General features: G+C 37.9%; 1 protein-coding gene across 1 annotated transcript in view; it reads left to right on the top strand.

Moving 5' to 3' along the window:
- The window catches only part of CCDC50 (coiled-coil domain containing 50), a 341194-nt gene that overhangs the window by 257046 nt on the left and 66795 nt on the right, over positions 1–17353 (top strand). Inside the window, 3 exon segments of the mRNA XM_053711877.1 lie at positions 3768–3812; positions 3814–3871; positions 14271–14386. Of these exon segments, the coding sequence (XP_053567852.1) occupies positions 3768–3812; positions 3814–3871; positions 14271–14386 (219 nt within the window).

Genomic DNA, 17353 nt, shown 5'->3' with positions numbered 1-17353 from the left:
TACACATCAGCATATGTAAATATTCTAAATAAAAAAAATATCTTTTTTTAAAAGATACCTTTTATTTTAGTACTGGCAGACTTTCTGCCAGTACTTAAGATGGCGGTGACAATTGTGGGGTGGGGAAGGGAAGAGCGCTGTTTGGGAGGGATCAGGAGGTCTGATGTGTCAGGTGGGAGGCTGATGTCTACACTAAAGCTAAAATTAACCCTGCAAGCTCCCACAAGCTACCTAATTAACCCCTTCACTGCTAGCCATAATACACGTGTGATGCGCAGCGGCATTTAGTGGCTTTTTAATTACCAAAAAGCAACGCCAAAGCCATATATGTCTGCTATTTCTGAACAAAGGTGGTCCCAGAGAAGATTTTACAACCATTTGTGCCATAATTGCACAGGCTGTTTGTAAATAATTTCAGTGAGAAGCCTAAAATTGTGAAAAAATTTAAAGGCGGTGAAATTGTGGCAGGAAATATACCAAGATGGGCCTAGATCAATTCTTGGGGTTGTCTACTGCACTAAACTAAAGCTAAAATTAACCCTAGAAGCTCCCTACATGCTCCCTAATTAACCCCTCCACTGCTGGGCATAATACACGTGTTGTGCGCAGTGGCATTTAGCGGCCTTCTAATTACCAAAAAGCAATGCCAAAGCCATATATGTCTGCTATTTCTGAACAAAGGGGATCCCAGATAAGCTTTTACAACAATTTGTGCCATAACTGCACAAGTTGTTTGCAAATAATTTCAGTGAGAAACCTAAATTTTGTGAAAAAGTGAACAATTTTTTTTTATTTCATCTCATTTGGCGGTGAAATGGTGGCATGAAATATACCAAAATGGGCCTAGATCAATACTTTGGGATGTCTTCTAAAAAAAATTATATACATGTCAAGGGATAATCAGGGATTCCTGAAAGATATCAGTGTCCCAATATAACTAACGCTAATTTTGAAAAAAAGTGGTTCGGAAATAGCAAAGTGCTACTTGTATTTATTGCCCTATAACTTGCAAAGAACATGTAAACATTGGGTATTTCTAAACTCAGGACAAAAATTAGAAACTATTTAGCATGGGTGTTTTTTGGTGGTTGTAGATGTGTAACAGATTTTGGGGGTCAAAGTTAGAAAAAGTGTGTTTTTTTTACATTTTTTTCCACATATTTTATATTTTTCTTTTATAATAAATTATAAGATATGATGAAAATAATGGTATCGTTAGAAAGTCCATTTAATGGCGAGAAAAACGGTATATAATATGTGTGGGTACAGTAAATGAGTAAGAGGAAAATTACAGCTAAACACAAACGCCTCAAAAATGTAAAAATAGCCATGGTCCCAAACGGACAGAAAATGGAAAAGTGCTGTGGTCATTAAGTGGTTAAGCCTTTGGCTGGGGTGTCTTTGCCTCCTCCTGGTTGCCAGGTTCTTATTTCCCAAAAGTAATGAATGCAGCTGTTGACTCTTTCCATCGGAATAAAAGAAAATTATCAGGTAAGCATAATTTATGTTTTTGAGAATGTTTTGTTTTGTCAAAATAGCGCCACTTGGTGGCGCTATATTGATGATATTTTTGGAAATTGGGTTGGCGATGTTTGGACCCTGGAACAGTTTATTTGTGATTTAAATTGCTCCACTACTCTCATAAAGTTTAAGGTTTCTTGGAGTGAGATCAGTCTTGATTTCTTGGCTGTCACTGTTAAGGATGGTTTTGACTTATAAACTGACATCTATAAGAAAGAGAATGACTGCAACAGTTTACTCTATTTTAACAGTGCCTATAATCCACGCTTGATTAAATCTCTACCATGTAGACAGATGCTTTGGGTAAAACAAGTCTCTGACATTGATATGTTACAACTTAGACCAGAGTTCTTCAAACCACAGGTCAGAATCCATTGCTGGGTCAATATATCATGTTTACTGGGTCATGACATGATAGGAAAATGTGTATGTGAGTGTATGTTGTGTGTATATTGTGTGTATGTCAATACTTAAAGCTATTGGAAAACATTGGCACCTTTTGGGTGAGTGTAACCCTGACATTGGTGAATTTCAGCCACTCCCTATGCCAGCTTAAAAAAAGAGCTGTAGTCTGTGTGATTTTTTTTTTAAAAATAAAGCAGATATAGGCCCATATATGTCCATGAAGCAGCTTTTTATTACCAAAAAGAATATGGGATGTTTTTAAATTTTTGGGCTGTGCCAATTGTAGCTCTATCATTAAAAGTCAATATTTTTTACATCCCCATATTGGCTATAAGTATTTTTATCGTGCTCATTATACCTGTGGTACTTGTTTTGTGGTTTATATTATTAAGTGCCCTTGTAGGCGTGCCTATGTGGGGGAGACCACTAGACATATTTGAGATCGCATTAATGAGCACAAACGTAATATTTGCTCTAAGGTATCATCTGCCCCAGTTGCCTGCCATTCTTTAGGAACTGGCCACCAAATAAGCCAGCTACGTTTTCAAACGATTGAACAGATTAATACCCCAATACAAGGTGGCAGTAGGGAATTGCTACTATAACAATTTAAAATTTATTGGATTTTTCATCTTGACATACTTAAGGGATACTAAACCCAATTTTTTCTTTCATGATTCAGATAGAGCATGCAATTTTAAGCAGCTTTCGAATTTACTTCTATTATCATTTTTTCTTCATTCTCTTGCTATCTTTATTTGAAAAAGCGTGAATAAAAGCTTTGGAGCCGGCCCATTTTAGGTTGAGAACCTGGGTTACGCTTGCTGATTTGATGGCTAAATGCAGGCACCAATTAGCAAGCCCTATCCAGGGTACTGAACAAAAAATAGGCTGATTCCAAGCTTTCATTCCTGCCTTTTCAAATTAAGATAGAAAGAGAATGAAGAAAAAATAATATGAATAAATTAGAAAGCTGCTTTTTTTATGTATGTTAATGTAAATTTTAATACATTATCAAAACCTTGTTGCGCCGCAATTCTCCGCCTCGCTCTGCCCCTCTTAGATGTTACACTGAATATTGTCTGCGTTGATCTGGTCTCCACCCTCTCTACACGTCAGAGGGATTGCTCGCTCAATGTTTGGATTGCTCGGATTGCGCGTTAATGCGCATGCGCGAATCCAATTGCATTGATAGAAGCCTGTCTGGCGACAGGCTTGATGATTGGATGAAAGAGGGCAAAAGGGATATGACGTCACGGAGGGCTGGCGATTTAACGGAACGGAGATATTATTTATTATGTCATTGTAAGTAAATGGCTATATAATTTATAAAGTGAAAATTTGTGTGCACATTTAAGAAGAATGAACAAGATTGATCATATATTCGGTCAATAGTGAGTTTACCATCCCTTTAAATTGCTATATTATGTTGAAAGTATGTAAATATCACAAACATAATTTGCTCTGTTAGACTCTATTAGATAAGTGTGTCCTGAATTCCTTTTTTTAAAGCATTACATAAAATATTAGTTGTTGTTTGTTTTGTTTTGTGTGCATTTGCTACCAATCCTGTCACACACTAAAAAAAAAAAAATAAAAAAAAAAGAAAGTAAGAAATACCGACAGGCAGATTAAAGTGCGGGCTATTTTGGAGGAACTAATGTAGTTAAGGATTTCTCTATAGAAGCTGAGTCACTGACTATGCTTAATACCGGTAATTGTGCAAATACTGTACAAAAAGTTTTTTTTAAAAAGTTTGCTTTCCACTTTAAATATGAATTTCCTATTTCTTCATGTTCATAGATCAATTGTGAAGTTGCAGTCTATTTCTTTTTTATTAGGACATTGCTCGGTTATTACAAGAGAAAGAAGAGAAGAGGAGGAAGAAAATATTACCCACCACCCCCACACGTTCATGAAGAGCCTTATTACCCAGATCATGAAGGTACAGTATACTAGTGGAGTTGTCTGTGTATTGAGGTGCATAGATTTATAGAGCTTATTTACCTAACTAATGTGTTTTAAAGGGTTAAGAAAATGTCGTAGTTATAATAAGCTTTAATTAAGAACTAGTATAAAGAAGGCAAGAACAAAATAAAGCAAAACATAGTGATTGTTTGCCTGTAATTTTCAGGGGAATTGTTTATTTTTAAATGATTTATTTATAAATAAAAGAAAGTGTTGTGTGTAATTGAACACTATCAAGTTAAATGTATTGGGGAAATCTATATCTCTAAAGAAGTATAATCCTAATGCATTTAGGGAGTATGTATCCACAGTGCGGTGCTTTGGATAATGCTAAAAGCAGCAAAACAATTCAGGGTTGTAATATTTTCGGCTTAGTCATTTTAGTTAGTACCGTAGTTCTTGCTACTATCAGCTACTACATTTTTCTGTTAACAGGGAAATTAAAGGGACAATTTAGTGGAAAAGTGATGGTCTAATTCATTAGGGCATGTTTTTTTCCCCTTCATTAGATGGAATTCTGCCTTAACCCCCCCGCAAAATGGTTTGACACATAGCGTCTAGCTTGGAAGCTGCAGAGAACTGCACCTTTGTGACAGTTGCAAAACACCACTAATTACCGGCTGTATTGAGCTTGTGAGCTGCACTGCTTGCTTGTGGGACTTTACACATAGAGAATACAATTTTAAAAAAGTTTCCAATTTACTTCTATTCTCATATTTGCTTTGTTCTCATGTTAATCTTTGTTGAAGACATACCTAGGTAGGTAGTGTTCACATGCCTGAAACACTTTCAACAAAGGATGAGAAGAAAATGAAGAAAGATTTGGTAATAGAAGTTAAAATGTAAAATTGTATACTCTATCTGAATCATGAAAGAAAAATGTGGGGTTTATGTCCCCTTTAAATACTTTAAGTTCCAAAGTGAGTAGTGCAAAAACTCCATGTTTCTAATGTGTTAATGCATGTGATTTTTGCACTACAATGTCCCTTTAAGAACTTGAGGTATACCATATTATTACAACAAGTTATAACTATTAGCAGCAAGTACCTACTATCTTTTACATCAAAATATCTAGAGGAGCCGTGACTCATACTAATAAGATACAATGCTTGTTTGTTTTGGGGGGAAAAGAGCAATTTGTAATACATTCTTAAGCTAACTTCATTTAGAATGTCAAAGGAACAGGGATTCATATGTATTAATAAACCTGACAAGTGTTTGCAGCATTAATAGAAGAAATTTATAATCCAGTCAAAAACATTTAACAGTGATATTTATTAGTGATTGGTATAAATAAAATATATATATATATATATATATATAAACCACCCATAGTGTGGTTTATATATTTTATAAACAACACATATGGGTGTATGTCTGTATTATGGGCTTTAAGTAGCAGTTTTTTTCCTTTCAATTTCAACACAAATTACAAAGGATATAGTCTCAAATTTACCTTTCCCATTAGTGTGTGTTACTTGATTTGACTGTGAATATCTTCATTCACTTCAGAATCATGAACAAGACTTGTATAAGTTTAAACTATGTACCATTTTCACTATAAAATGTGAATAGAATTTATTAGAAAATAGATTAGAATCCTCTAACATTAAAATGCATGCAGTCATCTAAAGTCCAGAACTGCTTTGTTGTTTAAGAAGCTAACATGTTGTTTCTTACTTTAAAACATAAGTGAAGACTGAAGATATGTTGGTGAAATAATATTCCCCACAAAGTGCATTAGGAGTATGTTTGTTTTTTGCGGAATAATTTTTTTTAATAGTAATAAATGTTAGAATCATTGGAACCAAAGGAGTTTAATATCCTCAGAGAAAGTTTTTTGTGTTTTTTACTTTATTTCGTTGCACAAATCCAGATACTCAGTCAGTATGTACATACAAGAGCTTACCATCAAAACAATGTTTTAGCTTAAAAGGAATGGATACCAAATATTTCATTATGTGGGCCTGAAACGGTGTTCTGTTTGGCAAATGTATTGAAGGCAAAAGAAAATTTCCACAAATGTTTATTATGGTACTGTGTTTTTTGTCAGTGATGCATAATACATATGTAGGTCCTACTAAATTCAATGATATGATATATTATCATCGGTTTTAAAGGGAAAGCATACTATATTATGCACTTTATACGCTTTCAGAAATAAAGGTAGGCATATCAGTAATCTTCAATTTAATGATATTTACGGAAAAGAGTGGTAGCTTTTAAATAAGTTATGTATTGTAGAAATTGTCTGTGCAACCCCAAAATAACTATTTGTTTTCCTTGTGTTAAATTAAGAAGTCCTGGATCGGTGTAGGGACCTAGAGCCTATGTATTAAAATAATTTATTCAAAGTTGGAACCAAGGTGTTTACTTGTTTTTCTAGAATTACTGGACTTTTTTCTTTTTAAAATGTATAGGCTTGTTTTATTAAACCTTTTAAATCTTAACATGGTAATATATATGGTTTAATATATTAATGGACATCTTTCTTTGCTTTTATGCAGAATTAGTTAATTACTTTTTTACACAATAAATCGAACAAGCCGTACAAAAAATAGCATGTGCTACACATAGAAAAGCCTGTATTTAAATAGTTTTTTGTCCAATGGTATTTCTTATGGTAACATGTACCTTGACGTTTGTGGTATTCCTTTACTGCTTAGGCAACCATAAGAACCATAAGAGTAGGCATAAGGAACCTCTATCTGAAATTGATAGACCTTATAGGCACGAGAAACAGGAACGGCAAAGAAAGAGAAATGAAATCAGATCTGAGCAGTCTAAATTTAATGATGACAATCAGAAACGTGGCCGGTCAGCAGAACCACGTCCGTTTTAAAAGAGGATGACAATGGTGCAGTTACAAGGCATAAAGAACATCATACTACACACAATATGAGGAAAAGAAAAACCACCAAGGCCACCCTTACCTAAAACAAGTATGCAGGAAGAACATCGTTCTGGAAGGACCAGTGTAGAATATTCTGATGAGGACTTTTCAGTACGAGGCAGATCTCAAAGCCACGACTTTCACAAAACACACAGCTCTGATAATAGGAGCCATCAGAGTCCTAATTCTAAAACCCACCGAAGTGTTAAAGAGGATGATTATTACAATGAGAGGCACAGGCGGAGACCCCGTCTCCACACTACGAAAAGCATTCCAACATTCAGGTAACACTTGTAGTGTGGTGATGGTGGTGGTGTAAGGCATGGTGTCTTCATAACAAAAACACACTTTAATCACAATCTGTCTTTAGATCATTTACATTTATCCTGCTTATAATTGATTTGTTTGTATTAAAGAAAATCATCATTTTTATGTGCCGTACTTTTGCTACTTCTTGCTAAAAGCAGCATTACCGTTCACTGCCATTTTGTGGGTATCACTTGGGACTAAATTACTTTTTAATGTGAAAAGTAGTTTTGGTCTAAATTTCATATGGGAAATACAGCATACCTATTTACAGTTTCTGAAATTGAAGTTATAGAGTATATCAGGCTCTACTTGCTAAGTATGCCTGTATTTTTGTGTAAATAAAATAATAGTTTCTGAAATGTACTGTAATGCTGCTTCAATTTGTGCTAAATAAATATAATTTTTATGATTTCTTTTTAATCTTTGAGCATATAGATCTACTATTGGTATATTTAAAGGGACATTAAAATATTTTTATTTAGTTTTTATCTTTTTATTTTTTTTTTACATCTGAAAGATGTAATTTAATTAAATGGATATTCCATATATTGTATGCTTATGAGTATTCCTATCCACCAGTAAAGTAGTAGAGTTATTAGCAAATGAGTTATTTGTCTCAAGGGATGAGCTCTGCACAGATGTGTACTTCCATTTACTTTCAAACTAAATTTAAATAGCTCAATTTAAATACATTAACCTTTGTTTATTTGCATAAAATAGGGTTATGTGGTGCTTGTTCATATGGGTGTAATTTGAGTTTAATGTCCCTTTTCAAGCCGTTTTTGTTGTCACAATATCTGCAATCATTGTTTTTAATCAGTTACCATATTTTTGGTATGTTTTTTTTTAATTGAAATTATGTTTATTCTGTAACTGTATGGGAAGGGGTGATCTGTATCAATTTAGTTGCTGTTGGAAGAGATTGGGGGGATAGAAGGAGAGAGAACAAGCAAGCAAAATAGGTTAGCCCCCCATATTTAAGATTACAATTTTAAATATGTTGCAAAGTGTTTTATTTCTCACCTTTGTTTAGAAGCTGTGTCTTAATATGATTTCTCTTGTAACGTGTATCCAGTCCACGGATCATCCATTACTTGTGGGATATTCTCATTCCCAACAGGAAGTTGCAAGAGGACACCCACAGCCGAGCTGTAATATAGCTCCTCCCCTAACTGTCCATAGCCAGTCATTCTCTTGCAACTCTCAACAACTAGGATGTTGTAGGAGAGAGTGGTTAAATATAGTTAGTTTTATTTCCTTCAATCAAAAGTTTGTTATTTTTAAATAGTACCGGAGTTGTGCTATTTTATCTCAGGCAGTAAATAGAAGAAGAATCTGCCTGAGGTTTCTATGATCTTAGCAGGATGTAACTAAGATCCATTGCTATTCTCACATATGTCTGAGGGAATTACACAGATGAGGTAACTTCAGCGAGAGAATGGCGTGCAGTTTAATCTGCTATCAGGTATGTGCAGTTTATAATTTTTTCTAGAGATGGAAAACACTAGAAAATGCTGCTGATACCGGATTAATGTAAGTTAAGCCTGAATACAGTGATTTAATAACGACTGGTATCATGCTTACTCCCAGGGGTAATACCCTTATGATAATTGCAATATAAACGTTTGCTGGCATGTTTAATCGTTTTTTATATATGCATTGGTGATAAAACTTTATTGGGGCCTAGTTTTTTCCACATGGCTGGCTTAAAATTTTGACTAGATACAGTTTTACTGAGGCTTTCCACTGTTATAGTATAAAAGTTACAGTTGGTGCAGTTAAAATTACAAACTGTGACATCCAGCTTCCCTCAGGAGTCCCCTGTATGCTATAGGACATCTCTAAAGGGCTCAAAGGCTTTCCAAAGTCGTTTATTGGGGGAAGGTAGGACCACAGCTTGCTGGGGCAGTTGGTTGTGACTGTTAAAAAAAAAAAAAAAAAGTCTATTTTGTTTTTTTGATCCGTTTTTTGAACTAAGGGTTAATCATCCATGTGCAAGTGGATGCAATGCTCTGCTAGCCTATTACATACACTGTAAAAATTTCGTTGATTTACTGCATTTTTTTCACTGTTTTTCAAATTCTGACAAAATTTGTTTCTCTTAAAGGCACAGTACCGTTTTTTATATTTGCTTGTTAACTTGATTTAAAGTGTTTCCAAGCTTGCTAGTCTCATTGCTAGTCTGTATAAACATGTCTGACATAGAAGAAACTCCTTGTTCATTATGTTTAAAAGCCATGGTGGGAACCCCCTCTTAGAATGTGTACCAAATGTACTGATTTTCTTTTTATGCAATAAAGATCATATTCTGTTTTTAAAAAAATTATCACCAGAGGATTCTGACGAGGGGAAAGTTATGCCGACTAACTCTCCCCACGTGTCAGACCCTTTGACTCCCGCCCAAGGGACTCTCACGCTCAAATGGCGCCAAGTACATCTAGGGCGCCCATAGCGTTTACTTTACAAGACATGGCGGCAGTCATGGATAATACACTGTCAGCGATATAGCCAGACTACCTGAACTTAGAGGGTTAGCGAGATAGCTCTGGGGTGAGCCAAAATGCAGAGCATACTGACGCTTTAAGAACCATGTCTGATACTGCCTCACAATATGCAGAAGCTGAGGAAGGAGAGCTTCAGTCAGTGGGTGATGTTAATGACTCAGGAAAGATACCCGATTCTAATTTTTTCTACATTTAAATTTAAGCTTGAACACCTCCGCGTGTTACTTAGGGAGGTTTTAGCTGCTCTGAATGACTGTGATACCATTTGCAGTGTCAGAGAAATTTTGTAGACTGGATAAATGCTTTCCAGTGCAGGTGTGTACTGATGTTTTTCCAATACCTAAAAGGTTTACAGAAATTATTAATAAGGAATGGGAATAGACCAGGTGTGCCGTTCTCTTCCCCTCCTATTTTTAGAAAAATGTTTTCAAATAGACGCCACCCACACGGACTTATGGCAGACAGTCCCTAAGGTGGGAGGGAGCAGTTTCGTACTCTAGCAAAGCGTACTACTATCCCTGTCGAGGACAGTTGTGCTTTTTTAGAGCCAATGGATAAAAAATTAGAAGGTTGCCTTAAGAAAATATTTATTCAACAAGGTTTTATCCTACAGCCCATTGCATGCATTGCCCCTGTCACTGCTGCTGCGGCGTACTGGTTTGAGTCTCTGGAAGAGGCTTTACAGGTAGAGACTCCATTGGATGACATACTTGGCAAACTTAGAGCACTTAGCTAGCCAATTATTTTATTTCTGATGCCATTGTTCATTTGAATAAACTAACGGCTAAGAATTCTGGTTTTGCTATACAGGCGCGCAGAGCGATATGGCTAAATCATGGTCAGCTGACATGACTTTAAAATCTAAGCTACTTAACATTCCCTTCAAGGGGCAGACCCTATTCGGGTCTGGTTTGAAGGAGATTATTGCTGATATCACGGGAGGAAAAGGTTGTGCCCTTCCTCAGGACAGGTCCAAATCTAGGGCCAAACCAGTCTAATTTTCGTGCCTTTTGAATCTTCAAGGCAGGTGCGGCATCAACTTCCTCTAGATAATAAACAAGAGGGAACTTGTGCTCAATCCAAGATGGTCTGGAGACCAAACCAGACCTGGAAAAAAGGTAAGCAGGTCAAAAAGCCTGCTGCTGCCTCTAAGACAGCATGAAGGAACGACCCCCTATCCGGTAACGGATCTAGTAGGGGCAGACTTTCACTCTTCGCCCAGGCGTGGGCAAGAGATGTTCAGGATCCCTGGGCGTTGGAAATTATATCCCAGGGATATCTTCTGGACTTCAAAGCTTCCCCCCCAAAAGGGAGATTTCAACCTTTCACAATTATCTGCAAACCAGATAAAGAGTGAGGCATTCTTACACTGTGTACGAGACCTCCTAGTTATGGGGAGTGATCCATCCAGTTCCAAAGGAGGAACAGGAACAGGGTTTTTACTCAAATCTGTTGTGGTTCCCAAAAAAGAGGGAACCTTCAGACCGATTTTGGATCTAAAGATCTTAAACAAATTCCTCAAAGTTCCGTCCGTTCAAGATGGAAACTATTCGTACCATCCTACCACTGATCCAGGAGGGTCAATATATGACTACAGTGGATCTAAAGGATGCTTATCTTCACATTCCGATACACAAAGATCATCATCGGTTTCTCAGGTTTGCCTTCAAGACAGGCATTACCAGTTGTAGCTCTTCCCTTTGGATTAGCTACAGCCCCATGAATCTTTACAAAGGTTCTAGGGTCGCTTTTGGCGGTCCTAAGGCCGCGGGGCATAGCAGTAGCCCCTTATTTAGACGACATCCTGATACAGGTGTCAAACTTCCAAATTGCCAAGTCTCATACGGACGTAGTACTGGCATTTCTGAGGTCGCATGGGTGGAAAGTGAACGAGGAAAAGTGTTCTCTATCCCCACTCACAAGAGTTTCCTTTCTAGGGACTCTGATAGATTCTGTAGAAATGAAATTTACCTTGACGGAGTCCAGGTTATCAAAGCTTCTAAATTCCTGTCGGGTTCTTCATTCCATTCCGCGCCCTTTGGTGGCTCAGTGTATGGAAGTAATCGGCTTAATGGTAGCGGCAATGGACATAGTGCCGTTTGCACGCTTACATCTCAGACCGCTGCAACTATGGAGGCTCAGTCAGTGGAGCGGGGATTACACAGATTTGGCCCCTCAACTGAATCTGGACCAAGAGACCAGGGATCCTTTTCCCTGGTGGCTTATCTCGGGTCCATCTGTCCAAAGGTATGACCTTCGCAGGCCAGATTGGACTATTGTAAAAACAAATGCCAGCCTTCTAGGTTGGGGGTCAGTCTGGAACTCCCTGAAGGCTCAGGGATCGTGGACTCAGGAGGAGTCTCTCCTTCCAATAAATATTCTGGAACTAAGAGCGATATTCAAGGCTCTTTAGGTTTGGCCTCGGTTAGCAACTCTGAGGTACATCAGATTTCAGTCGGTCAACATCACGACTGTAAGCTTACATCAACCATCGAGGGGGAACAAGAAGTTCCCTAGAGATGTTAGAAGTTCAAAAATATAATCACTGGGCAGAGATTCACTCTTGCCACCTATCAGCTATCCATGTCCCAGGTGTAGAGCACTGGGAGTGCGGATTTTCTAAGTCGTCAGACTTTTCATCCGGGAGAGTGGGAACTCCATCCGGAGGTATTTGCACAACTGATTCTCCATTGGGGCAAACCAGAACTGGATCTCATGGCGTCTCGCCAGAACGCCAAGCTTCCGTGTTAAGGATCCAGGTCCAGGGATCCCAAGGCGACACTGATAGATACTCTAGCAGCGCCCTGGTCTTTCAACCTGGCTTATGTGTTTCCACCGTTTTCCTCTGCTCCCTCGACTGATTGCCAGATCAAGCAGGAGAGGAGCATCGGTGATTCTGATAGCACTTGCGTGGCCACGCAGGACCTGGTATGCAGATCTAGTGGACATGTCATCATTTCCACCATGGGTCTCTGGCCTCTGAGACAGGACCTTCTACTTCAGGGTCCTTTCAACCATCCAAATCTAATTTCTCTGTGGCTAACTGCCTGGAGATTGGATGCTTGATTTTATCAAAGCGTGCTTCTCCGAGTCAGTTATTGATACCTTAATACAGGCACGAAAGCCTGTCACCAGGAAAATTTACCATAAGGGTATGGCTAGATATCTTTATTGGTGTGAATCCAAGGGTTACTCATGGAGTAAGGTCAGGATTCCTAGGATTTTATCTTTCTCCAAAAAGGTTTGGAAAAAGGATTGTCAGCTAGTTTCAGACGTTAAGGCATTTTGTCAGGCTTTATTTGAATCAAGCCTGTGTTTAAACCTGTTGCTCCACCATGGAGCTTAAACTTGGTTCTTAAGGTTCTTCAAGGAGTTCCGTTTGAACCTCTTCATTCCATAGATATCAAACTTTTATCTTTTAAAGTTCTTTTTTTTTTTTTTGTAGCTGATTTCCTCGCTCATAGAGTCTCTGAGCTATCTGCCTTACAATGTGATTCTCCTTATCTGATTTTTCATACGGATAAGGTAGTCCTGCGTACCAAACCTGGGTTCTTACCTAAGGTGGTATCTAACCAAGAATATCAATCAAGAGATTGTGGTTCCATCCTTGTGGTTACACAATCTGGACGTGGTCCGTGCTTTAAAGTTTTACTTACAAGCTACTAAAGATTTTCGTCAAACATCTGCTTTGTTTGTTGTCTACTCTGGACAGAGAGAGGTCAAAAGGCTTTGGCAACCTCTTTTTCTTTTGGCTAAGAAGCTTAATCCGCTTAGCCTATGAGACTGCTGGACAGCAGCCTCCTGAAAGGATTACAGCTCATTCCACTAGAGCTGTGGCTTCCACTTGGACCTTTAAAAATGAGGCTTCTGTTGAACAGATTTGCAATGCGGCGACTTGGTCTTCGCTTCATACTTTTTCAAAATTTTACAAATTTGATACTTTTGCTTCTTCGGAGGCTTTATTTGGGAGAAAGGTTTTACAGGCAGTGGTTCCTTCCATTTAAGTTCCTGCCTTGTCCCTCCCTTCATCCGTGTACTTAAGCTTTGGTATTGGTATCCCACAAGTAATGGATGATCCGTAGACTGGATACACCTTACAAGAGAAAACACAATTTATGCTTACCTGATAAATTTATTTCTCTTGTGGTGTATCCAGTCCACGGCCCGCCCTGTCATTTTAAGGCAGGTAATTTTTAAATTTAAACTACAGTAACCACTACACCCTATGGTTCCTCCTTTCTCGGCTTGTTTTCGGTCAAATGACTGGCTATGACAGTTAGGGGAGGAGCTATATTACAGCTCTGCTGTGGGTGTCCTCTTGCAACTTCCTGTTGGGAATGAGAATATCCCACAAGTAATGGATGATCCGTGGACTGGATACACCACAAGAGAAATAAATTTATCAGGTAAGCATAAATTGTGTTTTTTTTAATTATTTGGTTGGCAGATAGAGTAATGTCAACACTTTGATAGAATTTAAAAATGCAATATTTGGAGAACATAAGATCATTTTTAAAAACTGTAAATGTTTTTAAATTAAAAAAAAATATATTTTGCTCATTAATTTCAGTTTATGTTTCAATGCCATGGGTTAAGCTTGCTTTATCCTGTCTTGGAACAAAAGATAATTTGTTCCATTTTATAATTCATTCTTAATGTTAATTCTCCAGGACATCGATCTAGAGAGATGGGAGACTCTCCTCACACCAAATCTTCATCTGGCAGAAGGAATCCAGAGGTCTATGATGCTGAAATAGCCAGGAAACTTCAGGAAGAGGAGATTAGGGTAAGGTATTGCCTTTTGTAACATATGGTTACTTATGGATGTAGGTTGATTGATGTAGTTGCCATTATTAATGGTTAATAGTCCAGTAAGTGGTTCTAGCTTAAACAATGTATGGGAAATTTGTTAAAGGGACAGTCTACACCAGAATTTTTATTGTTTTAAAAGATAGATAATCCCTTTATTACCCATTCCCCAGTTTTGAATAACCAACACAGTTATAATAATATACTTTTAACCTCTGTGATTATCTTTTTTCTAAGCCTCTGCAAACTGCCCCTTTTTTCAGTTCTTCTGACAGACTTGCAGTCTAGCCAATCAGTGCCTGCTCCCAGATAACTTCTCGTGCACAAGCACAGTGTTATCTATATGAAATACGTGAACTAACACCCTCTAGTGGTGAAAAACTGTTAAAATGCAATCTGAAAGAGGTGGGCTTCAAGGTCTAAGAAATTAGCATATGAACCTCCTAGGTTAAGCTTTCAACTAAGAATACCAAGAGAACAAAGCAAAATTGGTGATAAAAGTAAATTAGAAAATTGTTTAAAATTACATGCTCTATCTGAATCATGAAAGTTTATTTTGGCCTAGACTGTCCCTTTAAGCAACCTTATGTGAACTAAACAGATTTATATAAAAAAATAGTCTTAGTATGTGAAACCCTTATATCAAAACTAAGATCACATTTGCATTAGTTTTACAAACTGATATAGTCTATAGACCATATAGAGAGAGTCTTAGGTGTTATTGTATTCTTTTTTTATAGTAAGATAAAGCTGATATCTATGTTTTTGCTGTACATCTCAACATAAAAGGACAAAAATGGGTAACATATTTCTCCAACATAGGTGTGTCCGGTCCACGGCGTCATCCTTACTTGTGGGATATTCTCTTCCCCAACAGGAAATGGCAAAGAGCCCAGCAAAGCTGGTCACATGATCCCTCCTAGGCTCCGCCTACCCCAGTCATTCTCTTTGCCGTTGTACAGGCAACATCTCCACGGAGATGGCTTAGAGTTTTTTAGTGTTTAACTGTAGTTTTTATTATTCAATCAAGAGTTTGTTATTTTAAAATAGTGCTGGTATGTACTATTTACTCTGAAACAGAAAAGAGATGAAGATTTCTGTTTGTATGAGGAAAATGATTTTAGCAACCGTTACTAAAATCCATGGCTGTTCCACACAGGACTGTTGAGAGGAATTAACTTCAGTTGGGGGAACAGTGAGCAGTCTTTTGCTGCTTGAGGTATGACACATTCTAACAAGACGATGTAATGCTGGAAGCTGTCATTTTCCCTATGGGATCCGGTAAGCCATTTTTATTCAGACAGTAAATAAGGGCTTCACAAGGGCTTATTAAGACTGTAGACATTTTCTGGGCTAAATCGATCATATTTACACATATTTAGCCTTGAGGAATCATTTAATCTGGGTATTTTTTGTAAAATAATATCGGCAGGCACTGTTTTAGACACCTTATTCTATAGGGGCTTTCCCTAATCATAGTCAGAGCCTCATTTTCGCGCCGGTATGGCGCACTTGTTTTTGAGAACAGCATGACATGCAGCTGCATGTGTGTGGAGCTCTGATACATAGAAAAGTCTTTCTGAAGGCATCATTTGGTATCGTATTCCCCTTTGGGCTTGGTTGGGTCTCAGCAAAGCAGATTCCAGGGACTGTAAAGGGGTTAAATATAAAAACGGCTCCTGTTCCGTTATTTTAAGGGTTAAAGCTTCCAAATTTGGTGTGCAATACTTTTAAGGCTTTAAGACACTGTGGTGAAATTTTGGTGAATTTTGAACAATTCCTTCATACTTTTTCGCAATTGCAGTAATAAAGTGTGTTCAGTTTAAAATTTAAAGTGACAGTAACGGTTTTATTTTAAAACGTTTTTTGTGCTTTGTTATCAAGTTTATGCCTGTTTAACATGTCTGAACTACCAGATAGATTGTGTTCTGACTGTGGGGAAGCCAAGGTTCCTTCTCATTTAAATAGATGTGATTTTTGTCATAAAGAATTTAGTAAAAATGATGCCCAAGATGATTCCTCAAGTGAGGGGAGTAAGCATGGTACTGCATCATCCCCTCCTTCGTCTACACCAGTCTTGCCCATACAGGAGGCCCCTAGTACATCTAGCGCGCCAATACTCCTTACTATGCAACAATTAACGGCTGTAATGGATAATTCTGTCAAAAACATTTTAGCCAATATGCCCACTTATCAGCGAAAGCGCGACTGCTCTGTTTTAGAAAATACTGAAGAGCATGAGGACGCTGATGATATTGTTTCTGAAGGGCCCCTACACCAGTGAGGGGGCCAGGGAGGTTTTGTCTGAGGGAGAAATTTCAGATTCAGGAAAAATTTCTCAACAAGCTGAACCTGATGTGATTACTTTTAAATTTAAGTTGGAACATCCCCGCGCTCTGCTTAAGGAGGTGTTATCCAATTTGGATGATTGTGATTATTTGGTCATTCCAGAAACACTATGTAAAATGGACAAGTTCCTAGAGGCCCCGGGGCCCCCCGAAGCTTTTCCTATACCCAAGCGGGTGGCGTACATTGTTAATAAAGAATGGGACAGGCCCGGTATACCTTTCGTACCTCCCCCCATATTTAAAAAATTGTTTCCTATAGTCGACCCCAGTAAGGACTTATGGCAGACAGTCCCCAAGGTCGAGGGGGCGGTTTCTACTCTAAACAAGCGCACCACTATACCCATAGAAGATAGTTGTGCTTTCCAAGATCCTATGGATAAAAAATTAGAAGGTTTGCTAAAAAAGATGTTTGTTCAGCAAGGTTACCTTCTACAACCAATTGCATGCATTGTCCCTGTCACTACAGCCGCGTGTTTCTGGTTCGATGAGCTAGAAAAGGCGATTATTAGTAATTCTTCTTCTTATGAGGAGATTATGGACAGAATTCGTGCTCTTAAATTGGCTAATTCTTTCACCCTAGACGCCACCTTGCAATT

This window comes from Bombina bombina, chromosome 4 (genome assembly GCF_027579735.1).
Source record: "Bombina bombina isolate aBomBom1 chromosome 4, aBomBom1.pri, whole genome shotgun sequence".
Lineage (NCBI taxonomy): Eukaryota > Metazoa > Chordata > Amphibia > Anura > Bombinatoridae > Bombina > Bombina bombina.
Note: the sequence above shows the minus strand (reverse complement) of the source record. Positions and strands in the feature narration are given on the sequence as shown.